Below are 19,759 nucleotides of genomic sequence, written 5' to 3' on the forward strand. Positions count from 1 at the left end.
CCACTATGCTCTCTCTATACAGGGCTCTGCATATGTTCTTCCTCCCTTATCCATCCTCTCAGTTAACAGCACAAAAGTGACACATTACGCCATCACCATGAAATCGCTTGTTTCAAGGAAACACAGCTACCATGACACCATGCTTGGATTCCTCCCACCTGGGACAACACATACTCAATTATCTGTATAGTTCAGTCCCTTAGAAGACCCGGCTACTTGAACACTGCCATTGTCTTTGCTCCTTTGCTTTACTTTCCTCCAAACTGCTAACATCTGTGATGCGTATTTTCTACCTGCTAGCATCTTTGATTCTTGCCCCCAACTGGAATAACTTCTGTGATAGGAAGTAGTTTTCATTTTTTTCACTGTTGTATTTTCTTTTCTTTTTTTTAATTATTTATTTATTATGTATACAACATTCCTTCTATATATGCCTGCATGCCAGAAGAGGGCACCAGATCTCATTATAGATGGCTGTGAGCCAACATGTGGTTGCTGGAAATTGAACTCTGGAAGAGCAGTCAGTGCTCTTAACCTCTGAGCCATCTCTCCAGCCCTCACTGTTGTATTTTCAAACTCCAAAAAGTGTTTGCATATAGCAAGCACTCACTGAGATGAATAAATCAAGGAGCCTGTGATACTCCTCACCTTAAGACCGCCCTGTGGATGTCACAAGAGGCTACAGTTCTATATACATCCCAGAATTCAGGCATGTGCTAACAAATAAATTTTACATCGTGCTTTCCACTTAAACCCCTGAATGAGAAAATTAATCCATCTTTGTCTTTCAATTGTTCACCTCTTAATTTTACTTCACCAACCTTTTCCGCTTCATGGTCATTACCAACAGTGAGAAACTCTCTGGACATTCACTAAGCTGTGCATTTAAGAATGCTGTCCAATGCTGTAAGGTGCTCTGCACACTTACACTGCTCTTACACTCTCCTACACAGAGGCAGGAGAAAGGTCAGTACCTCCTAGCTGCATACCCTGTGACCTACAGTAATAATCTGCCTGTGAGATTTAATGGCACAATAGTGGCACAAATGTTATAGGAGTAACCATCCACTCTTTGGATTTAACGCCAACTCTATGAGATGGAACCCATACCTCACACAGCTACAGTGACCAAGATCCTGAGACTAGATAGGTCATGAGCCTAGAGTAAACCTAATACTATGATTCTGCTAAAGGAGCACAGCAATACAAGGACTCCTAATGATATTCTCCTATACCCATAGATCAGTGTCTCACTCAGCCCTCATCAGAGAAGCTTCTTCTTTCAGTAGATGGGAACTAATATAAAAGCTCACAACTGGATATGATGCAGAGAATAGTAAGTAGACTTTGGAGAACTCAGTCCTAAATGTCTTCAAAGCCCCCACTCCCCAGCCCCTCAAGGCTCAAGAATCTAAGAGATAAAGGAAGAAGGATTATGAGTCAAATATTAGGGAATGTCTTCTAGACAAACAGGGCTAATGCACATATGAAATCACAGACACTGTGGCAGCACAGAGGCCCACACAAGTTCAAACCAGACAGGTCCCAGCAATGAGAAGAGGAAGTGTTGGACAAGGGTTCCCTCCCCTAACCAAAACCTATCAGCAAGTAATCCACTAGCAAAGAAAAAATCCGTTTTCTCTAATGGAGTCTTACTGAGCATTTTTTTTTTTTTTGGTTTTTCGAGACAGGGTTTCTCTATGGTTTTGGAGCCTGTCCTGGAACTAGCTCTTGTAGACCAGGCTGGTCTCGAACTCACAGAGATCCGCCTGCCTCTGCCTCCCGAGTGCTGGGATTAAAGGCGTGCGCCACCACCGCCCGGCCCTTACTGAGCATATTAACCATACCTCAGGGCACACCTTATGCCCAGCAGTAGCTGGCCCACAAAACAAACTCCATAAGTTTCTTCTTTCTTTCTTTCTTTCTTTCTTTCTTTCTTCCTTCCTTCCTTCCTTTCTTTCTTTTTTGTAGACTTATTAGGGTGGATATATACATTGGTCTTATTGATATTTTTGCTTGTTTCATTTCCTTTTGTGTATGGGGCTGTTTTGTGTTTGTTTTAAAGAATGAGAAAACATAAAGATGGGTGGGTAGGGAGGTAGAGAGAATCTGGGAGGAATTGTAGGAGGAGGGAAAAACAAGATCAAAACGGAATGCAATCTAAATACCAGGTATAGTGGCATGAGCCTGTAATTCCAACACTCAGGGGATAGAGGCAGGAGGAAAATCAGCTTCATATACACAGTGAGTTCAAGGCCATCTTAGGCTATGTGAGACCTTGTCTCAAAACAAAACAAACTGCCCATCAAAAAATAATATTGTAAAAAATAGTTATATTACTTAAAGCAACCTATATATCCAGCACTCTCCTTTAAAATTCCAATGGATTCTTTAAAGAACTAGGAAAAAAAACCCCTAAATTTCATATAAATGCACAAAAATAAGCAAGTACTAGAAAGAGGACCCAAAAATAAACCCAGTATCTATAGATAGATAACTCATCTTTGGCAAAGGTGTTAAAAGCCAACACTGAAAAAAGTCTCTTCAAAAAATGGTGTTGGAGACCTGGATATGCTTGTGTAGAAAATGAAATTATATCTACATCTCACCCTGTATAAAAATCAATTCAAAGCCGGGTGGCAGTGGTGGTGCACGCCTTTACTCCAGCACTTGGGAGGCAGAGGCAGGTGGATCTCTGTGAGTTGGAGGCCAGCCTAGTCTACAGAACAGTGAGATTCAGATTAGCCTGGTCTACATAATGAATGTGACCTTGTCTCAACAACAAAAATTCAGTAACTTGAAAAAAAAAAAAAAAAAAACAGCAACATGCTAGAAACTATACTTCTTCAAAACTGAACGGAGCCAGAAAGATGGCTTGGCAGGTGAAGGCACTTGCCCCAGGCTGACAACCTGAGTTCAATCCCTGACTCCACATTACCCTCTGACCTCTACGTGGGCGATGAGGCGTGAGGACACATATACACAAACAAAGCTGCCTAGCTTACCAAATACTGTATAATTCTGGGGAGAAATGTAAAGCCCGGAAGACGCCTCCTGACAGAGACAGCGAAGGACTTCAGCTGCAGTTGTTCTTCGGAATTGCTCTCACACATTGGAAAGAAAGTGGCACAAGCTACTAAAAACGCCATCGTTGTCACAACGGAGGGCATCAGGAGGTCATCCTTTAACAGAAGAGGCAGCATGCTGTAAAGGAAAATAGGGGAAACCAAAAGCATCAAGTTAAACTACAATTACCTGGTAAAATTTTCAGTGAATCTGTAAGAATGGTACTGGACTATCATATGGAAATTGGTTTGACTCACCTAAATGTTGACACTAGTAAAAACCAAGTTGACATGAAAGGAATTTCATTTAAAACTAAGCAAACTGGCCTAAAATGACAAGAAAAAAAAATTTTAAAAGTACAGAATATAATTTTACCTCTAACCTATAAAAATCTAAATATACTCTATATGTCTTATTTTCAAGGTTAATTAAAAATAAAAGTTCTCCAGGTGACTACTCAGAAAATGTCAACTTCTCAAAACTAGACAACAGCCACTAGACTAGGTCATCATCAAACGCTGCTCGTGTGCCACATGAACAGTCCCTTAAGGAAACGACCAGAGAAAGAGGCACTTGCGCTGCATTCATTTTGCAAATACAAAGTGACTCACTGCCAAGACAACTGTTCTCGAGCTCCTTCCACGTTATGGGCTACTCAGCTGGTTACAAAGCAGCCATGGAAAACAGGACTGCCACATCAGTGAAGAAACGACACCACCGCTGAATTATAAAAGGGATGGGTTATGAAAATTAAATAGTTAGAGACAACACAGAAAGGACAAGGACAGGGACTGGACATGATCCTGGGAAGTGGAGTCTCCTCTTATCTGGTGTTTAGGCTGAGCTACACAGCCTCTGACTGACATTTTCTGGACTTGGCTGCATCCACGCCCATTGAGAAGCAGGCCTTGCACCTAGTCCCATGGCTGCCACTCACTGTGTGACTTAGGCCAAGGATTAATTTCTCTGCAAATATTACCTTGTACTTGTTTTTAGCAATATAAAATAAGCTTTTCTACGAGAGACAACTGTTGAATTACTGTTGCCATTACTACTAATCTCTCTCCCCGTGTGTTTAAAAAGTTTCCAAAGACTTGACATTCTCCTCGTGTGGTAGTTTGAATGAGAAATGTCCTCCATAGGCTCAGACTGAATATTTGGTCCTTACTTGGCTGTGCTACTTGGGTAGAGTTAGGAGGTGTTGCCTTGCTGGAGGAAGTATGTCATTGGAAAAGGGCTCTGAAGTTTAAATGTGCCATTCAAGTGTGATCTCCCTGTGTCATGCTAATGATTAAGATGTGAGTTCTCAGCTTGCTGCTCCAGCCACCTGCCTTCTACCATGCTTCCCCATCATGATGGTAACAGAACCATAAACCCAAATAAACCATAAATAAGCCCCCAAACCTCTGGAACCATAAACCCAAATAAACCCTCCCTTCTTTAAGTTGCCCTGGCCATGGTGTTTTATGACAGCAACAGAGAAATAACTAATATATCTCCTTTCTTAAAGGAATGTTTGTAATGCATGGCAGCTGGCATATAAGATTTAAGCTTGGCATTGAAAAGCCACTGTTTCCTATTAAGGGATCACACCAAAGAACTTTCCATCACAGTGCTCCAATGTGCTGAACCAGAAGGGGTGTCAGCAGAAGCATAGTAAGTATTCAATATGTAAGGGTTTCTGAGTCTTCTTTCCCATTTACTCTTTCAATATATAATTACCAAACCAAATGACACTGTATCACACATACACACTGCTCTGAAATAACAGAAATGGAACACGACTTGGCCCTTAACCTCAAGGTGTACCAAGGAGCACAGCCATCCTCAGGGCCGCACTCTCCTCCTCTTCTGCAGAAACCATGCCTGGCTTGCCACTCCCTCAGAATAAAAGCCAAAGTTTCTAGTTGCCCTTACAAGGTTCTACATAACCTGGCCTACTGTTCCCTCTGAAGAGTTAAGCCCTCACCCAGGTGTGGGTTCCAGAGGCTGGCATGTCCTCCCATCTGCAATGACCTGTGCTACAGCTGTATGCCAAGTGTCTTCCACAAAGGCAGCAGAACAGAGCTTCCCGTCCAGAGCTCCACCTACAAGAACTACCATGTCCCTCCTCTCCCTGCCATTCTGCACTGGTGTCTTCACAAAGAACTACCATGTCCCTCCTCTCCCTGCCATTCTGTACTGGTGTCTTCACAGAGAACTACCATGTCCCTCCTCTCCCTGCCATTCTGCACTGGTGTCTTCACAGAGAACTACCATGTCCCTCCTCTCCCTGCCATTCTGTACTGGTGTCTTCACAAAGAACTACCATGTCCCTCCTCTCCCTGCCATTCTGCACTGGTGTCTTCACAGAGAACTACCATGTCCCTCCTCTCCCTGCCATTCTGTACTGGTGTCTTCACAGAGAACTACCATGTCCCTCCTCTCCCTGGTCATTCTGTACTGATGTCTTCTTCACAAGCCCACTGAGAGCACTGGGTGGGGCATAAGGCAGCAGACAGTTGGGACTGACCTGGGGAGGATTCAAGTAGTCCACATTATTCTAGCTTATACTACTTTAGTATTAGGATAACACAGCCCAATTGTCACCCAGAAAGGAAAATTCCAATGCTCTTAAACAAAGTAATCTATTTAAGGATTGCCAAGAGGGTCTGGAACCTTCATCTATATGCTGTGATATGTGCATGGGGAGGGGTCAAAAAACAAAACACAAGAAACAACCTATGAAAGACCTAGAGAACAAGGCTATCCATCAGACATGGAAGTGAGTAAAATAGAAAAGGCAAAGAGAAGAAACAGGAAAGCAGCTTTGAGGAACATGTTTAAATAGTATAGAGAAATAAGACATGAGAATATGTCAATAATAATTTTATCAACTGTTTTGGTTTAAAATGTATTTTAAAAAGTAAAAAAAAATCTGACAATGACTAAATAATTATATGTAAAAATAGCTGTTGTCTTATTTTCTATTGAAATTAACATTTTATAAGCTTATTTTTATATAATAAATATTATAAAGAATGCATACTTAAAAGATTTCTACTTACAATGACACCAAGAGAATGGACTTTTCATGTACTTGGAAAGAAAACAGAAAGAATGACAGTGCACAGCTAACCTTTAAGGAAAAAGAAGAGGGTAAATCATGATTTAACAACTTGAAATTGTATCAATATAATTATAAATCTAAATAAAAACATTCAGTTTGAATATTATAGTTACTACCTACAGATAAAAATCAAACACAAAATATGCATAATATTTAACCAATTTTAAGCATGTAAATTTTAAAAACTAATAACAATTGGGCTGGTGAGATGGTGCAGGAGGAATAAGGTGCTTGCCACAGAGCCTGATGAGCCGAGTTCAACCCCCAGGACCCACATGGAGGAAGGAGAGAACTGACTCCCACAAGCTGTCCTTTGACGTGCTATAGCACAAGTAAAGTCCCCCACCACAAAAAAATAATTAATGTTTTTTTTTTTTAAAGAAACTATTGAAAAGCTATATTGAAGTATCTAAAATGGTTTTAAAACTCAGCCACTAATAAAACTGCCAGCTGGGCTTACTGGTGCAAGCCTTTAAACCCAGCACTCTGTGAGTTTGAGGCCAGCCTGTCCATAGAGCGAGTTCCAGGACAGGCTCCAAAGCTACACAGAGAAACTCTGCCTCAAATAAATAAATAAATAAACAAACAAATAAATAACAAAATACCATGTACAGGAGATAATATAACAATCAAACCCCCATTACCCTCTGGAGCCTGGGACACTACTTAAAAATTACAGGGCCAGCAAGATGGCTCAGTGCATAGAACCCACTTAGAGGAAAAAGAGAACCAACTCCCTTAAACTGTCCTTGTTTTACACATGCACGCCATGGTATGTGCACAAAAGTGCACACATACAAACAAGTAAAGTAAATGTAACTTTGTTAAGTATGAAAGACAAAAAGGTCAAAAAATGAAACAAATTTATTGCAGATTTTAAAAAGCGCACCCCAATGAAACACATTAACTGTTCTGTGAAGCCACCTGCTACTTGGGGTTTTAAGTAAGTTTTTCAGATTAGTGTGTGTGGATCTAGCCGTTCATGCACAACTCCTGTCTTATACACCCCACACCCACTCTGTCAATGTGCGGACCCTTCCTACACACATCAGCCATCCACTTTGCCGCACTGCCCTGCCGATGCTGGCAGGCCACCGACACATGACCTGGACACACAATAACCCACCTGGAAGCACTGTGGGCTCTCATGGTAACCTGCACAGTTGTGTCCATCACAGAATGCCCACGGGGCTTCCTAGTATACTTGCAATAAAACCTGGGCTCTTGGGAAATCAGTCTTTCCTAATTCATCCCACTTTGTCCTGGCCACTTTACTTATCACTTTACCCTTTGACAAACCAAGTATGTTTCTGTTCTCTCCTCTTCCCAGAACCTGTTTGCGTGCCTCTCACACACAAGCCTCTCAACCAGACATCTGACGTCTTCTGAAATCTGCCCTATTTTTACCTTTTCCTCACCTACCCTTAAACACAGGACACACAAACAAGCATTTTAACATCCACTCCCAGGTGGCTTTAGCTCAAGCTCCCTTCTGCCTGGAGTTTCTTTCCTGCTGTCCACAGTTCTAATCTTTTCTAGCTTTCCAAAGCTGGCCAAAATCCCACTTGCTCAGCAACAGTCTAAAATCCTCCTTCAAGATCTCCCCCTTCCCCATCACATCACAGACTTGATCTGTACCTGACAGAACATAACGCCAGCTGCTCAACAGTCGTCAGGGTTTCTACTGCTGAGACGAAACACCATGACCAAGGAGCAAGTTGGGGAGCAAAGGGTTTATTAGGCTTACACTTCAGCATTGCTGTTCATCACTGAAGGAAGTCAGATCAGAAACTCAAACAGGGCAGAATCCTGGAAGCAGGAGCTGATAGAGGACCATGGAGGGGAGCTGCTTACCGGCTTACTTCCCATGGCTTGCTCAGCCCACCTTCTTCTAGAACCCAGGGACTAGAAGCTCAGGGATGGCCCCACCCACCACAGGCTGAGCCCTTCCCCACTGATCACTAATTGAGAAAATGCCTTACAGCTTGATCTCATCGAGGCATTTCTGCAACTGAAGCTCCTTCCTCTGATGACACTAACTTGTGACAAATTGACACACAAAACCAGCCAGTACAGCTACGCATACATTATCACCACCTCTGTATTCCCTCATTAGTCAATCAAACAAATCGGAAACAGTTCCTGAGTAAACTAAAGACTCTGACTGCTCAGCCTAATGCTTAACCCAGCACTTGCACAAGGATGGTGTTCAGTGTCTATCAAATAATCGAGTGTCTTATTTTGCTGCCCAGTCAATCTTACCCCAAACTAGAAAATAATGACTGATGTTTTTAAAATGCCAGTTACAGCAAGAACTAAACATCTTAAGAAAAATAAGAAACTTACCAGAGTAAATCTGAATCCCTTGGAAGAGGGCTGAAGGGTCAACTTTATACATGCAGGAAGCAAGCTCAAAAACGTAAGGCAAAAGCTAAAAAGCAATAAAATGTGTTTTCAGTGATAGAAATCTAGCTAAAATAATTACTTTTTAAAATATGAGGATTATATCATTCATCAATCTAATCTGGTCCCAGATTAAACTTTATTATTTATCAAATTTTAAATTAGAATCTAAGTAAAACATACACATTGATGTATGCATACACTTTTGTACAAGATTCTAATACAAAATACAAATGTCAGCTAGCACTTAATATCATGTATAAAGATACATAGTTGCAGGTCAGTTAATAAACACTAGAAAATAAGAAAACACTACCAGGCCTAAGGAGACAATACTGTCTTTTCAACACAAATATTCATAAACTTTACTCTCGGAAGAGTCCTGGCCCTCACTCCACAAAAGTTGACAATCTGAGTTTTCAAGTCCAGAATGAACAAATTATAAGGGAGTGAGCTGTGTAGCTCTTAGTGATGGCTGGGGAGCAGAGAAGACCAGAGCCAGACGGACAGCCTGGGACAGCCAGCTCTTGGAGCCTGAGCTCAGTCTATGACTCAACACAGAACCCACTGACTTGGTCACTTTTGGTGGTGCTGTAACTAGTGAGCTCACAAGACTGAAGTTCCCGACTCCCTTTCTGCATATTTCCTGTGAGGATGGGCCTATACTGAGAGACAGGGCCCACAAGAAAGGCAAAACCCATCTGCTAATAGGCCAAGCAAAGGGGAGTCTGTCCTGGAGCCTGACACTCAGCTGGGAGCCCCCTAAAAACCGCTTAGGCCTCTTAATAGCCACCGCGGGTTAGCTACACCTCCTTCCCAAGACATTCCTGATGTCTGCCATGCAGACTTCTGCTTAGCCAGAGCCCACAACCACAGTATCCAATTCTTGAGATAATTTCACACACAGAATAATCTCTAAGTTGTTCTATTTTTCTGGCTGATGCTAGCTGCACACCTGTGACAATCATGACTCTTCAAGATAATGTTAAATCATATTTAGTCTATGTTCTATTTAAAGGAAAAATAGGAAAAATGTTCACATAAACTGGGAAGGAGAAGAGGGAGAAAGATAAAGACTGGGAGGAGGAGAAAGCTAGGCAATGGTAGTGCTCGCCTTGAATCCCAGCTGGGGAGGCAGAAGCAGGAGGATCACTGAGTTGAAGTCAGCCTGGTCTTCAGAGCAAGTTCCAAGGACAGACAAGACTACACAGAAAAACCCAATTTCAAGAAAACAAACAGAAAAGAAATGGGGGTGGGGGAGTTAGGATGACAGAATTTATTGTATTAAGTGGGAAGTCACTAACGACCAGCTCAGATAAATAGCATACTATTGTAATTAGGTTGGTTGTTTTTGAGACAGGGTTTCTCTGCATAGCCCTGGTTGTCCTGGAACTCATTTTATAGACCAAGTTGGCCTCGAGCTCACAGAGATCCACCTGCCTCTGCCTCCTGAGTCCTGGGATTTAAGATATGTGCCACCATTCCCATGTTTACTGTAATATTTTTGAAGGGTAGTTTATAATGCCCTATATATGTTAGTTACCTGATTGTTAGTTGGATGTGACGAGGCAAAATGTCCTTAATCTTCAGAAAAACGTTAATGCTGCACCAAATATTGGCTACTTTATCCTTAAAAAAAGATTTGTTAGTCTTACATTTTGGTAGAGTTGAAAGAAATATTAAATCCCATGAAGTACAACCTATAACTTCCAGGTAATAAACTTTCAAGACATGAAACTTTCATTCACATTTATAACAAAGAATTAAACTCTTTAAGCAATAAAAACAGACACCCACAGCCTCCAGCATTTTTTCTTTTTTGAGATGCAGATTACGTAAAGCACTAGTCAACTATAATCCACAGTCCAGTAAACTACTTGATATTTTTCAAAAAGCAGTATACTAAGCAAAAATCTCCCCAAACTTGTAAAATAAATATTAATTACATTTGTACCATTTTATTACAAATGTAACTTTATGTCACATCATCTAATAGATCCTAGCAATGACAAGACTAATTGCTAATAAATCAAGAAGCTTTAAAATGTGAGCAATTGCACTAGGCTCACTCCAAGATGAAATTTGCAATTCCAGCTCCCCAGCTAGTGCGGTTCATCCTCTACACAGCTGCAAACCTCACAGCTGTGCAAGCATGTCATCAAGGGAAGGATGGCCTCTAACAAGATAGAGCAGCGGCTCCAAGCCTGTGGGTCCAGATCCTTTGGGGGTCAAACAACCTTTCACAGGGGTTGCCTAAGATCATCCTGCATATCAGATATTTACATTACAATTCATAACAGTAGCAAAATTACTTTATAAGTAGCAAGAAAAATAATTTTATGGCTAGAGTCACCACAACATGAGGAACTGTATCTGAGGGTCATTAGGAAGCATTAGGAAGGCTGAGAAGCACTGACCTAGAGCTTCTGTGACACCCTGAAGATGTCTGACACTATTCCACACTTCTGAAATGGAAAACAAAACAACTGGCAGCTTTTATAGAACATCAAGCTTTTCCTTACTTTGCTGTTATGACCCTGCCACATGCCAGGTCTATCAATTTCTGACCTCAGTTTCCTAATCTGTACAACAGGGACAACAGCATCTTAGAGCTGTGGGGACCATAAGGCATGCAGAAGGGTCGAGCCCCAAATAAGAGATGCTAGCAAGAAAGGGGATATCATCAATCTGTACCGTGACAATGTCACACACACCTCTGCCTTCACAACATTGTTTAATCTCTTTCAAAATGATTAGCCCATCCTCCTGTAAATCCACTGAAAAACATTTTAAAGGAATTATCTATTCAAAACTTAGAAATGCTTTCTAATTCTTTTCAAAAGAAATGTTATTCAGGAGCAAATTATCTATAAATATGTTGTCTCTGAGTTTATTAAAAGACCTTTTGTTCTAGAAATAAATGGTTTGTTTAATTTAATTACTAAATCTAAATGATCAAATTACTCATGCAATAAAAGTTTAACAAGAGTGATTAAACTAGCATTAAATGAGAGATTCTCATTAAAGATTACTATGGATGAAGGTTATATATTTCAAAAGGAATTAGGAGATCTTTCTGAGGCAATCGGGATTATCCGCTTAACCAATAATTGTGGCAAACTACAAAGAGAATGTAAACCACAGTGGTGGGCTTGCTAACCTGGTAGCTGCAGCAGCCAATGCTCTTTTACTATGGACCAATCTGACTTAGAAAAAAAAAAAATACAACTGAATTATGAATCTAATTATGGCAAAAATATTACCTATTCATATAAGGCACTATAAAGTGTGAACTGAGCCAGGGGCGCTATATTGGATTAAATAACTGGCAGGGCTGACTGGCAGAGGAAACGGAAGTTACAGCCCCTGGTGTCTCCTCCATGAGCTCCCCAAGGTGCCGTAATACAAGAGGGTAGGTCCATTCTTAAACATACCTCAAACAATCCACGATCAATAGGGAAGAGTCTTCTTAGAACCTGTAGGGCGTGTTCCCTTTCTGTAAAGAGGGGCAACCAACACAGAAGGAAGGAAGCCACGACAGTACAGGCTATCTTAATCAACAACTCAAACCTAGAACAGAGATCAGAGATGAGCAGTAAGACAGAGAAAGGCCAACAACTCTTAACAGTGATGTGAATATCATTTAGTACAATAACTGCAAATACAACAGTACTGTCAATCAATACTACCAATAAGATGGGAATCCACTCACAAATGTAAAAAAGACTCATTTCTCCAGCCAAAGACCCACTGCGATCATAATTAGCATTTAGCTTGGATGCCATCGCTACAAGCATGAAGAAATGCAGTCATAAAGAAAAATGTCAAGCAGGACGTATTTTTAATAAGTGGATGGCGCTAAAGTGGGCAGCTAAGGTGCAGCACTTGGCAGCAGTGCCCGGAGAGCTGGCCCACACTGCCTCTAACATGTATGCAGATCACAACAGTCCTGGAGTTAGGAAGACTGCAAGGATACGTTATAAGGCGACAACTTCTTTCCCATTCACTAATGTATAGCCAACACATTTCTAAGAATCCATCCTCCTCCAGATAAGTATGCAAATAAATTCTCAGAAAATGTTTAATTCTGTGTTTTAAAAGTCACTTACCCCTTTCCTCTGAGGCCCCTTTTATAACACTTGCCAAGTAAAAAGCAAAAAAAAGGCAGGGAATGGTAGAGCTCCATCTGTTTATAATTTAGAGCTAAGCAAAACGCCAATGACCCTAGCAGGTCCCAGTCACAAGATACTCCAAGAACACCCCACAAAGCAAAGCCAAGACTCACAGAATTATACATGTCCCGGTGTCAAGGAAAATTAGCTCAGTAATTGAGACGCAGAGCTTGCATTTGATAAAACATATTTCTTGTGTGATTTAAAAATAACATGTAAACTTAAAGCTTAGTTCTAAATATAACTGAAAATATCAAAGTGCTAAAAAAGCATACAAAGCAACCTCAAACATACTGCCTGCTGCTAAACAGCAATGTGGAAAGGGCTAAGGGGTTATAAATACTGACAACATAGCTTTACTCCTGTCAACTACTTCACAATATTCTTATAATAATATGCCAAATCTACAGACTGAAACTCCTCTGGCAGCAGTTCAGTAATGACAACAAAATTACTGCTGTCACCGTATGCTTCTGTCAATCAGATAAAGAATCAAGAGAAAAAGAGTAGAGAGAGAAAGAAAATTTTAATTAGAAATTCAAAATGTGCCTAACAAAACAAATGGAATTTAATAGAGGTGCTAATGGCAAAGACAGAGTAATCGTCTCTAAAGCGCAATAGAGAAGAGCAAACATGCAGAAGAGGGAAATAAAAAACCTGACAGCTGGCTAATAAGCTCAGAAAGGAGAAAAGCAAGAAAGTTATCAAAGAAATTAGAGAGTATGAGCCTTTAAAAAAATGAATGGATCCAGTGTCCAAAACAAGAGGGAAGAACATCGATCTGCGCCTAAGTGAACCACTGCACATTTTAGAGCCAACAGGTAAATAAAAAACAGTGATTAGGGCCAGTGAGAGGGCTCAGCAGGTAAGGGGTCTGCCGCCAGGCCTGATGGCCTGAGTTCAATCCCTAGAAACCATGTGGTGGAAGAGAAGATTCAAATCCTGTAAACTGCCCCCTGATCTCCACATGTACATACCTATACATATTACACAAAATAAATAAATGAAAAAAGCAATTATACTAGTAGCAATAAATACCTATACAATTATCAGCATCTCCAACAGATTATTATAAGTGTTTTACAAATACTAATTCATTTAATTCTCGAAGAACACCACCAAGTAAGGGTTACTGTTCTTTAAAAATAAGGGAATGGAGTTAGAGGAATGATTCATGAATTAGGAGCACTGACTGCTTCCAGAGGACCTGAGTTCAGTTCCCAGCACCCACATGGCAGCTCACAGCTGTCTGTAAGTCCAGTTCTAGATCAGACACAGACATGCACATAGGCAAAACACCAATGCACATAAAATAAGAATAAATTATAAAAAAAGGGGAAAAAATGTTGGATGTGGTAGCACACATCTTTAATACCAGAACTAGAGAGGCAAAGGCAGGTGGCTCTCTATAAGTTTAGACAAGTCTGGTCTACAGCAAATTCCAGAATAGCCAGGGCTACACAGAGATACTCTGTCCCAAAAGAAAAAAAGGAAAAAAAAAAAAAGAACACAGATATAAAATTAGAAATAAGGAAAGAAGAATACATAATCATTTAAAAAAAATATAACCCCGCAAAAATTACATAACTCAAAAACTTGAATACTTTAATTCCCTACACCTGACTTTTATCAACACTTTATATCAAGTGAAAAGAATTCATATAAGTAAGTATACTAGCATGTATGAAAATATAAGATGGCAATGCTACATGCAGAAAGCCTAGATCATAATAAATAACTGGTTTCATTTCTAATTGAATAAAGGATACTGAAAATGTCCATAGTCGATAAGAATAAGACCTGGATACAGCAATATGCACAATGCACTAGCGATCTGTGAAGATAAGCATGGTGGGTAAAGAGGTCATTACTACAGTAGAGACACGCACTATGCGTCTAGCATGGAAGGAACATCCATCTTCCCGAGGCACTGTCCTTCCTTAATCAAAACTTCCCATTTTCACGAGACACCTATTAAGACACTAAAGCTTTCATGAGGGCAACAGAAAACACTTTAATAAGAAGTAAAAATTACTGAAAAGAATTTTTTGGTTTTTTTTGTTTTTTTTTTTTTTTTTTTGCATTACACTATGTAGCTCTGGCTGTCCTAGAACTCACTATGTAGGCCCGGCTGTCCTCAAAGTCACAGAGATGCACCCGCCTCTGCCTCCCAGAGTTCTGCAATTAAAGGCCACCCTCCCGACCACACCCAGAAAGGCAATTTTAATAAAATGACTGGCCACCTAATCATTCAGTGTAAAATTCTCAATTAAGGATACTTGACAATGTCTGTGAACAGACACACAAACTTTCCAAAATGCCCACTAGTTATCACGGCCAGCTCAAAATTGTGACTTACAAGCTTAGCAATAAACCCAGCATGAGATGGGTCAACAGTGCAGTATTCTAGAGTTCAGTGCATTCTGTTATTACTATAGAGCACTGTAAATGAAACTGTTGTTTCTAAATGAAAATTCATCAGTAGAAGATAAAATATTCACTATCCTAGCTACTCCCAAAGAACAGGGTTTCCTTAAAGTCGATCCTTAGTAGGCTAGTAATAACTTAAACGTTTCAGAGATGAAATGTCAGGCAGCTTTAAAACTTACCTTTCTCTCTCTTTTTTTTTTAAAATTTATTTATTTATTAAAGATTTCTGCCTCCTCCCCTCCACCGCCTCCCATTTCCCTCCCCCTCCCCCAACCAAGTCCCCCTCCCAAAGAGCAATCAGGGTTCCCTGCCCTGTGGAAAGTCCAAGAACCACCCACCTCCATCCAGGTCTAGTAAGGTGAGAGCATCCAAACTGCCTAGGCTCCCACAAAGCCAGTACGTGCAGTAGGATCAAAAACCCATTGCCATTGTTCTTGAGTTCTCAGTAGTCCTCAAAAAAACAACAACAAAAAAAAAAAACCTTACCTTTCTCTTCGGTGAGCTTTCTTTTAAGGAGTTACAGTACAAAAGCACCGCTGGGATGTAAATGAGCAGATCAGCAACTAAAACTAAAAACAAGCAAACACACGAGTCCATGAGGCGCTCCACCTTCCTCCTGCAGCTATTAACACTACTTACAGGCAAATCCCTAACAATTAGGCCTTTTCATTCCCTCCACTTTTCATACATTTAATCAACAAGACAATGAATGACACAGTCCCGCTCTCGCTGCTCTGGCTTGAGTGTCAAATGCACATGTCAAAGCACGGGAAGACAGTCTATTCTCTCACACCTGTACACTCAAAATGCTCTCTTCTGCACAAGTGCTACCATATACAAAAATACACAGACTTACTAGTCAGTGCAGTAAAGAGTTAGAGAGCCAAGCACAGTGTCTCGTGAACATTAAGTTATCAATCAGCAGGATGCAGCGTGAGGATGAAGCCTGGGGCTACATAATGACTTCCAAACCAGTCATGAGATAACAAGACATGGCAAGACTCTGTCTCAAAATAAAACAAAAACAAACAAACCAACCAGAAAACAGAAACAAAAAAGAGCTTGAGAGACCTGGGTAAGGAAGATACTGAAACACACACACACCGTTTGTCTGTGAGTGTGTGTCTGTGTGAACATAAGAAGGGATGGTGGGGGCAACAGAACAGGGACAAAACAGAAAAAGCAGCAACGTATAATTCCTTGTCCAGTCATTTTAGAGCAAAGAAAAGAATTCTCGAATAGGACATTTGCTATTCAAAAAGTCTGTGTTATCGTGCAACGAGGAAAAAAAATTAATGCCTGGCACTCTCTGATACTAGAATGGGCTTTAAACAGCTGTGACTCTTCGGAATGCAGATATCAGTCTGGGTGCTGAGAACTACAAGATGAATAGTCAGGAAACACTGGAAAGCACCGGGAGGAGGAGAGAGACGTGGAAGAGGGCAGACAAACACAAGTTATCTCCTGGGTGATATTCTGTAACAGGAGAACAGTGAAGACAATAGACTCTGAGTCCTCAGGCTGACTAACAAAAGGTACAAGTTAAAATTAAAATCTCAGTTATATAATGCTTTTAAAGAAACCAAAGCTTATTACTTCAACCTAGATCAGCATACAGCGATGCTCGATAAACACTGACAACAGGCCAGGGAGGTTGCTCAGTGGCAGGGCTGGACTAGCAGGAGCCCAGCACCACTCACACAGAGAGGAGGGTGTTTGGGTGGGCTGTTTAATGTACAAACAACACAATGCTTGAAGCCCCCCTGTCAGGACTGTCTTAAGAAGGCTGAGGGAACCTGGGATTAGGTACTAAAGCAGAAGCATAGACAAGTATAGCTTCAGTCCCTAACTCTCTGAGGTTTTCCGCCTGGTATGTGAGCCTCGGCAGTTTCCTCACCTTGACATATGGGTAAGAACACTCATTACACCTGGGTGCTCACAGGATCAGGCGAGATAACAAAGGTGAAATACACAGAATTACTCCTTTACTCTTGCTTTAGAGCTTACATATACCTTTAGGCTTACAGCATATACACATACGCATAGAAAATTGTAATTATACAATTTTAAAGTCATTAGAACAATAGCTGGGCATGGTGGCATATGCATTTAATCTCAGTGCTCAGGAGGCAGAGACAGGCAGACCTCTGTGAGTTCTGAGACAGCCAGAGCTACACAGTGAAACACTGTCTCAAAAACAAACAAAAAAAATAATGGCATTTTTATCAATTTACCCAAATTGTTTTTAAAAATCAAATTTTTAACCCAATACCAAGCAGTCTTTTACCTGTGGCACGCATGAAGAGCTTATGTTCCTGACTCTCATATCCGCGTGATGTGTGCAGAGCAACCCAGTCAGGATTTATAAACCTCGCCCTGCAAATCAAAGCATATATAGTATCATGCACTTGGTTTTAGTAATAAAGACATCTGAGAACACAGAACTCTAAGAGTTGGCTGTCAGCCCTGAAGCTTCTTCACTCCTTGTATCTGATCATGTAAAATGCACTGAGGATATAAACAGTATCTCATCTGCCTTGCTCATCTTCCAGTAAAACCATGTGATATGAAGATGCCTGACCCTTGCCACTCTGGTGTAAAAAACAATCTGATGTTACATTTCATTTCATTATTAAAAACCTACTTTGGCTGGGCAGTGGTGGCACACACCTTTAATCCCTGCGCTTGGAAGGAAGAGGTAGATGGATCCTGTGAGTTCGAGGCCAGCCTGGTCTACAGAGTGACCAGGACAGGCTCCAATGCTACAGAGAAACCCTGTATGTGTGTGTGTGGGGGGGGGGGGGGACTAAAAAACAAAAAGCAAAACAAAACAAAAAGCATACTTTGTTTATAACCTCTTCTGTTACCATAAGAATTGGCTATAGTAAACACAGTAATCATAAATTTTATACATACTTTAGCCATTATGATTGATAAGTCTAGCCTTCAATCATATTATAATATCCTGGACACTAGAGAGTATAACTAACCAACATGAAGTTTAGGAACTTACTTTCCACTCATAAAAGTTTACTTTAGAAACAGTTAAAAGTTGAAATAATAAATCATGAAAAATGAGCTCAGGAGATACTGTCAAGATATTTCTCAAATATTTGTTGACACACTTGAAGTCTAAGAGAAACGGTGCTACAGAAGTGAACAGGGTCCCCAAGAACAAAAGTCCTCCTCTATAAACCACCTCATTTTTTTTAAGGAGGCATGCTGTTCCTATAGTTAAGAAGGTTATTTGGCAACACTCAGGAGGCAGAGGCAGGCAGATCTCTGAATTTGAGGCCAACCTGGAACATAGAAGAGAGCAAGTTCTAGGGCAGCCAAGGTTGCACAAAGAAATGGGGGGAGAAGGGCAGCACTTGGACCTCCAGTTTTCATTTACTTGGCTACTCCAGAAAAATGAACGTTTTCTTGTATTAGACACTGCTCAGAAGTCCATGTGCAGCTGGTAACAGCTCTACTCCAAAACAAATGTAGGTTTTGCATTCTTTCTCGCCTGTATACCACAAACATTACAGAAATGTTCAAATTCTGATAGTGGTTCTTAAACTTGTGATGATCGAAGCCACAAGCAATCACTCTCAAATAAACCAGACCACACTGTGTCTAAGGGCACAAATAACCAGTTCTATAGAAAACAGGAACTCACACATATGCACACAGGAGACTGTGATAGGCTGTGAGCGGTGGGTAGTCCAGTCCCCAGTACTGTAAATTGTTATCGCTGCTGTTAAAATACCTGGAAAAATTAAAGGCACCATTCCATTATCAATATGCAAGACATAATTTAGTATCTCATGCCACTTAATTAAAATTAAGCTTAATGGTTTAACTAAGACATTAAAAATCACCCTATGACATCAAATACAAACAGGGATTTTCCAGTTGCCTGGGACTTATCGTTACTCTATTCTTTGCAGACGTAGTAAATTAACTACACTCATATAACAGAATATATGCAACAAAGACAATCTGTATCTGATACTGTAACAAATTAGAAAACAGCACTTCTAATGTATAATTTAAAAAATGAAAAGCCAATGTCAAAGAACACATGAGATAGGGCTTATAGAAAGAGGAAGACTACATGGAGTAAGCAGGCTTAATGAAGGCTTTGAAAATAACTCAGCTAGCATATATATACTCCAGGCCTACAGTAGAAAAGAATCTATGAACCAATGGGGAAAACCTGTCTAGAGTCCATAAAAGCGTCCAGCTCCTCCAGTTACAGATGTGAAGGAATTATAAAAAACCACTGTGCCTCTAAAATGAAAATTAAGTTTATACAAATATATTTCTAAGTTATGTCCATTCGAGCTAACCAACGTCTTCTCCTCTTCTCTGTCTCAGGAGCAATTTATGGTAACACAGATGAAACTACATAACCCACAAATAAACGCTCATACATTGTTGCAAACGAGTCACAAGCTCTCACTTCTCTAACTTAAAGACTAAAGTTAGCACTCGAGACTCTCATCACGGGGGAGGATCCAGCCCACCTAGATTGAGGAGCTGTTGGCAGTTGATGGCTGCTAGGGAAGGGAGGGTCAGACGTCTGGTAGGGTGC

The 19,759-nt window shown here is 40.6% G+C and overlaps 1 protein-coding gene across 5 annotated transcripts in view; it reads right to left on the minus strand.

Moving 5' to 3' along the window:
• Positions 1-19,759, minus strand: part of Alg6 (ALG6 alpha-1,3-glucosyltransferase) — a 54,597-nt gene that overhangs the window by 16,404 nt on the left and 18,434 nt on the right. For 4 of the 5 annotated variants that reach the window (XM_041653209.1, XM_041653210.1, XM_041653208.1 and 1 more), the window contains exons 4-14: positions 18,842-18,931; positions 17,468-17,556; positions 15,667-15,749; positions 14,520-14,584; positions 12,688-12,873; positions 12,013-12,148; positions 10,122-10,207; positions 8,522-8,606; positions 6,114-6,184; positions 3,324-3,392; positions 3,006-3,204 (exon numbers count right to left, since the gene is read on the minus strand). In XM_041653209.1, the coding sequence (XP_041509143.1) occupies positions 3,006-3,204; positions 3,324-3,392; positions 6,114-6,184; positions 8,522-8,606; positions 10,122-10,207; positions 12,013-12,148; positions 12,688-12,873; positions 14,520-14,584; positions 15,667-15,749; positions 17,468-17,556; positions 18,842-18,931 (1,159 nt within the window). The remainder of the gene's footprint in view (positions 1-3,005; positions 3,205-3,323; positions 3,393-6,113; positions 6,185-8,521; positions 8,607-10,121; positions 10,208-12,012; positions 12,149-12,687; positions 12,874-14,519; positions 14,585-15,666; positions 15,750-17,467; positions 17,557-18,841; positions 18,932-19,759) is intronic. The other variant, XM_041653211.1, reaches the window with a different exon arrangement.

Source organism: Microtus oregoni, unplaced genomic scaffold, assembly GCF_018167655.1.
Source record: "Microtus oregoni isolate MIOR12 unplaced genomic scaffold, Mior012 000005F_ref0000423, whole genome shotgun sequence".
Classification (NCBI taxonomy): domain Eukaryota; kingdom Metazoa; phylum Chordata; class Mammalia; order Rodentia; family Cricetidae; genus Microtus; species Microtus oregoni.